This window comes from Egretta garzetta, unplaced genomic scaffold, assembly GCF_000687185.1.
Source record: "Egretta garzetta isolate BGI_Z169 unplaced genomic scaffold, ASM68718v1 scaffold781, whole genome shotgun sequence".
NCBI lineage: Eukaryota > Metazoa > Chordata > Aves > Pelecaniformes > Ardeidae > Egretta > Egretta garzetta.
Genome location: NW_009258579.1, coordinates 200,894 through 211,878, shown reverse-complemented (window position 1 = coordinate 211,878; position 10,985 = coordinate 200,894). Strand labels below are relative to the sequence as shown.

Here is a 10,985-nt window from a genome sequence, read left to right as displayed (position 1 = left end):
TTCTAGTTTTATGCCAGAAATGTCCTTTTCTGTGATGCTATGGGATTCCAGTAATTTTTCAACTTTTTTCCTAAACTCCTCTGCAGAGTGTTTAAACTTAATGGATTCTTCCTGAAACAGAATCATCTTCTTGCGTGCCATTTGTTCATCCAGAGTCTTCTGATGGAGTTCATCCTGTAATTTTTTTACTTTACAACTTAGCTCTTGTGTATGAACTTGTTGTAGCTGTATCTTCTGCTCATTCACTCTCTTTTCCATAGTTAGAGCATTTATTTGGGCATGTAGATTTTTTATCTCCCGGTCAACAGTTAAGGTGGAAGCACTTTGTTTATCACATTTTTGTTTATATTCACTAGCTAAGTCTTTCATTTTTGCTAGATCAACTTCTAGGCTTTTAATTTTACATATGAACTCTTGCTCAGTTATTGTTTGCTTATGCAGTTGTTCATTTGTTGTACGCAGTTGCTCTTTGAAACCATCTGCTAGGGCTTTTAATGCATCATTTTTCCTCTGAATATTTTGGTTTTCCAAGCTCATCTTCTCTGATTCAGACTGAATTTGCTTCATCAGCAGTTTTGTTTCAGCATTCCATTTATTGAGGTCCTCTACCTTTCGTTTCAATGTTTCTGACACATGATTACTTCTGGCTAATTCATTCTTCAGCATCTGAATTTCCTGCTGGTTTTCTTCCTCTGCTTTTGTTTTCTGAAGCAACTGTTCCTGAATTTTCTTATATTGGCTTTGAATGTTACTTGCTTCTCCTCTGCATGACTGTGTCCTGTGTTCAGCTGCCAGCTTCTCTTTTTGAAGAGAACTGATTTGTGAATTTAAATGCTTGATGGTGATTTCAGTTTTTGTCTGTGATCTAGTTAATTCCTCTACTTCTCTTTTTAGCTGTGTCTTTTCTTGCTGAACAGATTTCAGCTCCTCCTGATAGTTCATCTTAATTTTCTTCAGATCTATAGCTTCTTGCATCACCTCTTCAGCTTTACCTGTGGCTCTATGTAGCTGCTTGTCCAGTTCTTTCAACTGTTGCAAATATCCCTGCTCTACTTGGTCTTTTTCTTCCAGCTTAATTTTTAGGCATTTAAGTTCACTATTGACTTTATCCAGTTTTTCCTTTAATAAACGAGACTTTTCTTCTGTTGATGATTTCTGAAGCTCCATTTCATTCAGTTCATATTTCAGGTCTTTAATAGTTTTATCAGTTTTTTTGTTGGCAAGGGTTAGCTCATCTACCTTCCGTTTAAGCTCTTCTACTTTTTTGGCTTCTTGCTTCTTCTGGGAACTTGTGATTTCAGAATCAGTCCTACACTGGCTTCCTTGCCTAGCCATGAAAGTTGGCAGGGAAGTTTCTCTAGTTACAGAGTACCTGCTTTCAATAACCTTCCTTCTGGCTTCAGTTTTCTCTTTTTCTTGCAGCTTTATTTCTGATAGATTCACTTTAAATTCAAGATCTTGTTCTATTTGCTTTATCAGTTTCATAAGTTTCTCCTCTCCTTCTGTTTTTTTCTTCAGCTCCTGCATTAAGGTTTTTTTTTGTTGCTCTAGATCATGAAGATTAGTATCTTTTCTTCTTAGATGCTCTTCAAGGTTTCTTCTGGTAAAGGTGCTTTCTTCTATTTGATTTCGAAAAGCACGGAGGTTTTCTTCCAGTATACTTCTTTGAGTCTCTGCCTGAAAAATGAGCTGCTTTACACACTCCAACTCCTGCTCTGCAGCTGCCCTCTCTTTCTCAACGCTCTCTAGATCTATACGACACTGCTTTGCCTCTTGCTCAGCCTTGGTCTTCTGAAGACAGATCTCTTCCATGTCCTTTTGCTGCTTATTCCGCTCTTTTTCTGCGGCTTCCCTCACTTTGGGGAGCTCCTGTTCCACCTGGAATTTTTGTTTCTTCATATCCTCCAACGTCTCCTCAAGTGTTTTTACCTTTCCCATGAGTTTTCTGTTCTCATCAATTGTGCTGTTTTGCTGTGCCATTAGATCTGAATATGCCTCACGCACTGATGCTTCCTTATTCTTTAAAATCTGTAAAAGAACGAGGTAAGTTGGAACATAGGTTTTGTAATACAGCATATGAAACATGTTAGGCTTTGGAAAGCAGCGTGGAAAATACTTACTCATATATATATGGTACGTCCAGAAAGTAGGACGAGCAGTTCCCACCACCATCACCTTTTCTTGATACAGTAAGCTTCAGGAAGTTACCATTAGGCAAATATGAAACCCTTCATAAAGGCATCCACAAAGCGAAGAAGTCCTGAAGCCTCTCACTTCAGTCAGATGCCTCTTAGCGGTAAGCAGCGTCAAACAACAGCTTGCGTATGCTTTTTCTCCAAACAAATAGATAGAGCAAACAGTGAGCCAACCACTATGTGCAAGAATTCCTGAGGAGAAAGTGGCCTAGAATACCTACATCAGTTCAGTAGGAATTGGAAGAAGGATTTTATGCTTGCAAGCACAAATAACATAAGAGAAGTTTGGAAATCCTCTCCAAGAAAAGAAACAGTATCTAGAGCCACAGCCAAGATGCATCACCTCCAGAAAGAGAAGTATCTAAATCTTAGTAATGTGCTCCGTAATGTACTCCACAGTCCCAGTGCCTCCACTGGCTCAGCTGGGGGACTGGTAAGAGCACAGCTGCTCTGCAGCTTAGGCACAGTTAGAAGCATAAACATGATAACTAGGAAAATCCCAGTGAAAACCAGTCACCTAGTAGACTCCCTACCTTGGCAGATCAAGGGAAACTCTCATAGGCAAGATGTGTATTCACCAGTAATAATACGTTTGAAACCATACATACCTTGTCTTCATTAGCACTATTATGGCATTACCAAATGTGAGCTAACATGAGATAAGAACACACCTATATTCCTGTGATCATACAAACACGGCATGAAGGATAATTATAGTAACATTTTCAAATAAACAAAATGACGGTTTAGTTCAATTTTACCAGATTCACTTGATTTTTCATGATATTTGAAACTTATTTCCTAAAGGGCTAATGCAAAGGCAGCTTCTTCAGTTCCTCTCCATATTTCCCCCGTGGCAGAATTTTGAACAGAGCCCAAATGGATACAAAACATTTAAATGTATTTCTTATCAGATCTCCTTTTATGCTCCCAGAGACATGAAAATGAAGAACTAAAAATACAGATACAGTCACAAACTATATCTTGTTAGCTGTCATTATTTCTAATTGACATAGCTGAGCATCAACTGGGTGGAGAAAAGGATGGTAATCAGATAGTAATATAAAATAAACAATAATAAATTTATAAGAACTTAATAATGTAAGCATCTCAAAATGCCAAGTAATTAATATCATTAGCATATTCATTGTTTAAATTATGTACAATCAACTTCAAATCACTTGACCTTGACATATTTTGAGATTCAAATGATGATTTAGATTGGTTTACAATCATTGTTAATTTAATTGTTTCACTTGCATTGCATAAAAATTCTGGTACCTTAGTAATAGTTATGCTCCTTTTCTCTTCATTATCATTGTTTCTTTTTTTTTGCTTTTCTTTTTTTTTAAGTGAGGTTTTTTCCCCTGTTTTTTCACAGAAAGTTTTCTGGAGTTCAGGGTTTTTTCCAGGTACCTTTGTACTATAACCCTCATCTTTACTGTCCATTTCTGCAACTAGCAATAAATCTTTACATTTCTGACCCTGTTCTAGCTTGTCTTCTTCACTCTGCTTCTTCCTGCTTATATTTATGTTGTCCGAACCACAAATTTTACCCTGTGATAATAAAGACATTGCAGCCCTTACACCTGAAAGAGAGTCATCTTTTTCATCACACACTTGAAACTCTCTGTCTTCAGAGTTAGAAGTATTATGGCTACTACTTTCTGCAAAGCAATGTTCTTTATGCTGACATTCAAAATGAGTTCTCCGTGAAAAATGTCGCTGCTTGTAAGGGCTGATATCCTGGGCATGATTTCCAGTTTTTGGAGTAACCTCATCTTTCTTCGTTGTTAGCTCAAAATTAGGTTCTGGTGGCATTTCACATTCTTCCTTTGGTGGAACATCACTCCCTGCTTTTCTTGAACAATTTTTTCCTGTGGTTTTGTGTATCATTTCCACTTCAAGCAACTTATTTGATACTCCCTCTGTTTTTTGTCTCTCTCCATTAACAATTTGCTCATGTAATATTTCACCAGGATCCTTATGCACACTCAGAAAGATCTCAGCTGAAACAAAACAATCTTCTCTACCATTTTCTCCTTCTCTACTTCGATTACCAGAACCCATTAAATCCTCTTGCTGCTTATATAGCTTATTTTCTCTTCTGCCACTAATGCTAGCTTCTTGACCACTGAAATTTAAAAATTGCTTGAATGTTCCATCAGTTTTGATTTTATCATATCTATCTACATCTGATTTTCTTCTGTCAGTTTCCAATTCATTTTCTGTATGTTTAGATTTACTGGAAGAGTCATTTTTTTGTAAATATTCCACATCCATGATGCTTTCATTAGGTGTGTTTTCCTCTCCAAATTCAACAGCTTCATTCCATCCCAAACATTGGAAGACTTCAGCTGACTTCACAGGTTGCTGGAGTTCACTCTCCTTCGGTAAGCTCTGAGCATGACAGCACATGGATTAAACTGAGGTATCATGGAAAAGATCTTATTTTTTCCTTATTCTGTGCATTTTTAATGCCATTACTGAGAGTGAGAAAGAAAGACTGGCATGGAAGAAAATCTTGGAACAATGACAGACTGCAGAGGTCTGATCTCAGAAGAAAAAAATTATCATTCCTCCTTTGAAAAGGATTATTCATTTTCTGATTTGCTACCCTGATTACAAAGAAAAAAACCCATCAAATCACTCTGAGACTGGAAACCTACTTAAGTTATCTTCAAAGAAGCTATCAAAGATTTAGAAGGCAGTCGGAAGGAGGAGGAGGATGGAAGATGAGGGATGTTTGATTTCCAGAAAGACAATCTTGGGAGATTCAGAGCAGACCAAAACTCAAAAGAGTTTAAAAGATTCTGTTTGCTCTTGAAGAACATGAAGCCTATCGGTATTCACAGGTTTCTTGATCCTCATTTCAGTTCTTGTTCTTTATTTCACTTTTTATCCTTGATACCATTAGCATTATTAGTCATACTAAATCCTCAGTTATAATGGCTACTTATCAACAAACATTATCTATTTCCATTTGTACGCTCTACCACTTCATGAGGCACAACGATACATGCTGTTCATGTTACCGTTTATCCAGAGGTATTCAATAGCAAGGAAAGTCAATAAAGACAAAGGCAGCAGCAGAATTACCTAATGCTTGTTTAAGAACTCTAATTTTTTTCTGTAATAGTAACATTAAAATTTATACCCTTATGAGAGCGTTCTCCAATTTTATGTAATTTATATAGGACTACATTTAATATGGGCACATTTAATTACAGGACTACATTTAATATGGGTATTATTTGAGACACATGCGCTGTCTAGATTATACTAAAACACTGTAGTCCTTAAAGAATGACTATACAATCTCTGTCAGAGAGACATATTTCCGAAGAAAGTGAAGAATTTTAAAGTTTTTTTGTTTTCCTCAATTATTTGAAGGCTGGATTCTGCAGGAAGCATGTACTTTGAGTAATTTGTCTGCTCAATTTCAGTAACCTCTTGTTAATAAGGTTCATAAATAAATGTTCTTTGACCTCGAGGTATCAATGCAGAAGAAAGGTAGAAGGAAAAAAAAAATCTAAACATGTCAAAGAAACTTAAGAAATTAATTAAGAGGGCATCGCATCTCCCCATTTAAAGAACTCCCTTACATGTTGTTAAGTGGACCAGGATGCATACTATGGAATCTTAAGGCCTACATAGGATATCAACGGTGTATGCACACTAAGTTTGCCTTCATCTTAATGTCCATGTTTATCCAAAAGATCAAGCCCTAAAATATTGAAGTATTAAAATGTACTGTATGTAACCACATCTCCATCAGAATTTAATGAAACATATGATCCTTCTAGCTGGAAGAACTGGTAAAATGTACAGAAGGTATAGGATTTTGTTTATCTGAATGATAATGGTGTAATTTAACACTCCTACATTCCTGTATAAAGTGCAGCATATAACAAATTTTAGTCTTTCCTATCTGCTGCTAACTTCATGAATAATTCCAACAGGTATATTACTCTCTGTTTGCCTAGCTGTTCTTTTTGCTTGGTTGGCTGCCAAGGGAAGACCTACCTCTTCTTCTTCCAGTCTTTTCAAAGAGTCACCTGCAAACTTAATGTATTGGGTCATCAAGGTCACTAAGGCAGTATAACGAGTCCGTAAATCCATGAACTGCAGAGGAATGGGGGGGGGAGGGGAGAGGAAGAGAGAGGAAAACACTCCCATTAACCTTCAAAGAAGTGATAAACACTATTCTAGAACCTATTCCAATTTTGATTCAAAAATCCTGATTGTGGAATCCAAAGTCCTAATTTTGATTTCAAAGTTGAAAGCCATCAGCAGGGTGCACTTGCACAAATAAATTCTAAGGACCTACTAGGAGATCCATAAGGAGAAGAAACAGAAGACAGTGTTTTGACTTCACAGTCACTTGATTCTTTCCCCCTTATAAGAACAGGTTGTAAGAGGGACGAGCAGTGCTGGTCACTATTCCTCTCTCTAACAGTTAGCAGGGAGACAGACTTCTCTTTCCCACCCAAATGAGGCTAATTTGCCTATCAAGGTGTCCAGATCTGGTAAGTTTTACCACAGCAAAAATGAAAGCTCCTCCTGTTTACTGTGATCAAGATCCAGCCCAGAGGTAGTTCTAAGCAGTTTTACCAAGGTACATTTCTCATATAGTTTTTTTATAATCTGGGGGACTTCTGTTTATCAACAGCAACATACTGTCTCATTATCTAAATACTGCATAATGAGCTACAGGATATTTATCAAATCAAATCTACAGAGAAAAAAAAAAATCTTGCTTGGGATACCCTACTTCATCATTAATAAATCCTAAATGTCAATCTTGTGTTTACTCTGTTTCAAGCAAAAACTCAAAAAAACACGTTTTCCTGTCATAAGAAATCCATTTACCTCTTGAATAATGAAGTCTGATGAACTTTGCATTCTTCGGCGTTTCACTGGAGATTTTTGTTGGGAGTCAACCATAGCTCTGTAGGTCATAGTCTGCAACTCATAGTCCTGTAAATGAGAAAATACACAAAGTGATCAGCGTTCCACATGAAACGTTTTAGTTTTCCACTAAAAAAAAAAAAGGGTTCGAATTATAATGTTATTTATTACCTTCACAGCAGCTGAGTATTGTTCTGAATACTTCTGGCATTCATCTATTTTGCTTTGTTTCATTTCAATCTCAGAAATCAGCATCTGTAAAATATGGATCTACATCTTCATCTTAAAAAGTTATTTTTATTACTATTACTATTATTAGCATTTCTACTTTATCTAACATCACGAAGTTTACATAAAACACTCATTTCCATGCGTGTACAAGTAATTACATGCACAAGTAATTACATGCTCAAGCACACGTCCTAGCTTTGTCAGGCTTACAGAAGTCATGAAAAAACCCTGCCAGGCTTAATAGCTGGTGAGTGAACTTAAAAAGAGATTAGAAATATACCACTTCAAGCATATAATTTGTTATTATGTTTCTTATTTAAGCTGCATTTCCTTCTTGCTGTTGAGTTTAGCTCTGCCTCCATGAAAATATTTCTATGCCCATAACTACCAAGAGCAGTACTGAATAAAAAATGATGTGATAAGGAGAGTCCAGAATTGTAGGCACTCTCTAAGGTTTTGCTCTTCTTGCAGATTTGTAGACCAAAATAACCCGGTCTATCAAATAGCTATAATCAGTGAGTGATACATTAATGATGTTAGCTGCATTGTAAACATAAAAACATTAAAGCTAGTGATTATTTGGAATTTTACAATAAGGGCTGAGGGACATAAGCACTTCCTACCAAGACATAAGACTGACATGACTGGGTTCAAAAGAGATTTTAATTCTTTTTCAGTCATTAAAGCAGTGCTTTCCTACAATGAGAGCCCTTCCATACCTTATGTTGGTTCAGCTGTTTAGCCAATGCTTTGCTATTTTCAGGATGGATTTCTTGAATCTTTCGCTGAGTATCTTCCATTTGTTGAATCCATGTGTCCAAAGAATTATAAGTATCCTTGTAATACTTCAGAGACTTATTAATACCTTCTAAGTCACGCAACCTGATTGTATTTTAGAAGATATGCCAAAGGAGAGAAGATTAATACAAAAGATAAAAAGTACAGCACTAAGCCAAATACAGCTTTAAAGGCTTCGGATGCCTTAGCTCTGCTATAGCTCACACTATAAGCATACTAAAATAACACTATCTAAACAGTAAATTAATTTCTCAAACATCAAGATTCCCAGCTTGAAGAAACCTTTTCATTTGTCATAAATGACACCCAGAAGACATCCTACTACAGAAGAAATCCTGCATATATCCCTTGTCAGTGAGCTAAACTGCTTGGAACTCCATGAGCACAGGAATCCCCAAGCAAGAGGGAGGGCTCTGCAACAGCAATTAATTCTGTCCTAAGAAATGAGAATATTTCAAATGTGACCTACGTGGATCAAGAAGTGAAGGAGCTCTACTGGAGGCTAAGTAGCAGTTTACCATACTCTGTGCCTCCCACAAAACAACAGGAGTTACACTAAAACCAAAGCTTTTAAATATTCTAATGTGTGAAAGCAACTGATCCTGTTGGATAAATCCATTTTTAAATCATGGTTTCGACCTGAAAAAACTGTATTCCTTGAAAGTGTTTTCCATATTGATGAGAATACTGACAATTTTTCTTTCAAGATCCTTATACTTCAAAGATCATGTAAATACAACTAATCCAAAACACTGCGTGATTATGGAGAAACATATTTAACAACTCTTTGTAAGTCTGATTTGGAATTAGTAGTTTGAATCGCACTAGTACTGTGTTCTCAAGATGCTGAAAGGAGACTGAAAAAGAGCAAGCAAAGTAAACAATATTGCTCAGGTTTCATACTTAAGCATGTTTTAAAGCTAATAACTATGAAAAAGAGAAAGGATCATGATAACTGCAGCCAATATTTGTACGTACTTATCGTATAATGATCATCCGTGTCAAGCTGTTAGAAAGCAGCAGAGCGAACATTTGCAGAAAGCAGCTTGTTTACAGCTACACGCCGCAACTACTACAATCTGTCCTATTTACACCAGAAGCCACTATGTATTAACAGTCATTTTTCAGCATATTCTATTCAGGATATGGCCCTGTGAGGAAAGCATGTGGCTCATGTTTGCCCTCTGAAATAAGGACACTGCAGTACCTCATAAAACTACTCTTTTATCATTTAAATTATGTCGTGCTACCAGATGATGAAAAATCTGAGGTGGATCTAAAGCTATTGCCATTCTGCAATCAGCTTTAAATGGGTCAGCTTTTGCCCATCTCCCTTTTAACTTCTAGAAATCTTAGACAGAGAGTACTAAATTAGTTAATTACAAGTGAATAACTTCAGTATTACACCTGTATGGATATTCATCCCTTAAAAAAGGAAGACAAAAATGTGAAAGGTTGTTGTGCAAAGTTTTAGAGGAAAAGTACTGTCTTTGATGCTCTTGTTCTGGTTATCTATAATGACACAATAAAGTAGATTTTGAAGGAAATAAATTCAGGCTGTACAGTACAGACTTCCTTAACTTATCTGTACTTTTTCCTTCAGTCTCTATAATTCTATTTCCTTTCCATACAGGAAACGGAACTACAGAGACTGAAGAAAAAAAAATATTTCCAGGAATGTCAGGTATGGACATCTCCTTCAGAATTATGGGTAGGTGTGTTCTGCTGTATCTGTACATCTGTGTAGGCATGTGCATTTGAGTAACATCCTCCAGTATCATCATGACAGTAATACTGAAGGGCTGAATTTAGAGCAACATCTCATTTGGATATTGAGGCTGCATGAAAACACTTGCATGCCAAAAGAAAATACTGGCACTTCACCAAAAGTTGTTGTGACAAAATTATCACAGAAGTCAGTGGAAGCTAAGGACTTCCAGGCTTAGCACTTGAGTCATTAAAAGCAAGTTAACATAAATCCAATCATAACTGATGAATCAACTCATCAGTTTAGCCTGTCAGAACTAATTATGTGGAGAAACAGATGGTATTCCATAGGACAGCAAGCCATTTCTGGAGGCTTTTTTTTTTGGAAAGAAAAAAGAAAATTTATCTCTGTCTCGGTAAGTTCTAAGCAAATAAAGTTTCTCTATCTCATTCATCTTTCGGTGCTCAACAGTCACACACATTTCCTGTGGAATAGTAAGACAACGATGTCAACAGCACAGAAAAGGTAAGAATCCTTGGTCTTAGCACTTTCCACAAATAGTTCAGAAAACTATTCTGGCCTATTTCAACATTGACTCCTGATTATTTTTCCTCAGAAACAACAAAACCAGCATAAAACATGAACAGATTATAATAAAAAGTTATACGAACCTATTTTCAATTTGAGAATGAATGTTTTGCCACCTCTCGGCTAACTGATCAACTTTTTCTTTATGCCAGTCAAAGTCAAGATCACGTTCCTTGTGCATTTTAAACATCTGATCACTGATCATCTTTGCCTTCTGCAGTTCATCCTCTAAGGCATGGAACACTTGTCTTTTCTCATCTACTTCAGATCGCCATTGCTAGTATGTGATAAATGATAAATTGTAAATAACTGCCAAATTATGACACTGTTTTATAAATTAGTATTTTTATGAGTAAAATGTGTAAACGAATAAATGAAAAATGTTTAAATGAATGAATTCCATCTAGCAAAAAAGCATTACTAATCATTTGCAATATTAAAATGAGGTATATACAGCACACAAAAAATGCTGAACTTCAATCTTATGTTTTCTCAAAAGTATCTGCCAAACCTCCTAGGAAATCCTGATTAGTGTACCATAGCAGCAGCAGGAA

At 36.3% G+C, this 10,985-nt stretch overlaps 1 protein-coding gene across 1 annotated transcript in view; it reads right to left on the bottom strand.

Annotated features, from left to right (window-relative positions):
• Window positions 1-10,985, bottom strand: part of LOC118451632 (plectin-like) — a 25,344-nt gene that overhangs the window by 3,194 nt on the left and 11,165 nt on the right. The window contains exons 18-23 of the mRNA XM_009647951.1: window positions 10,515-10,708; window positions 8,057-8,219; window positions 7,278-7,361; window positions 7,068-7,175; window positions 6,222-6,320; window positions 1-2,028 (exon numbers count right to left, since the gene is read on the bottom strand). The exon at window positions 1-2,028 is cut by the window's left edge and continues 714 nt beyond it. Of these exons, the coding sequence (XP_009646246.1) occupies window positions 1-2,028; window positions 6,222-6,320; window positions 7,068-7,175; window positions 7,278-7,361; window positions 8,057-8,219; window positions 10,515-10,708 (2,676 nt within the window). The remainder of the gene's footprint in view (window positions 2,029-6,221; window positions 6,321-7,067; window positions 7,176-7,277; window positions 7,362-8,056; window positions 8,220-10,514; window positions 10,709-10,985) is intronic.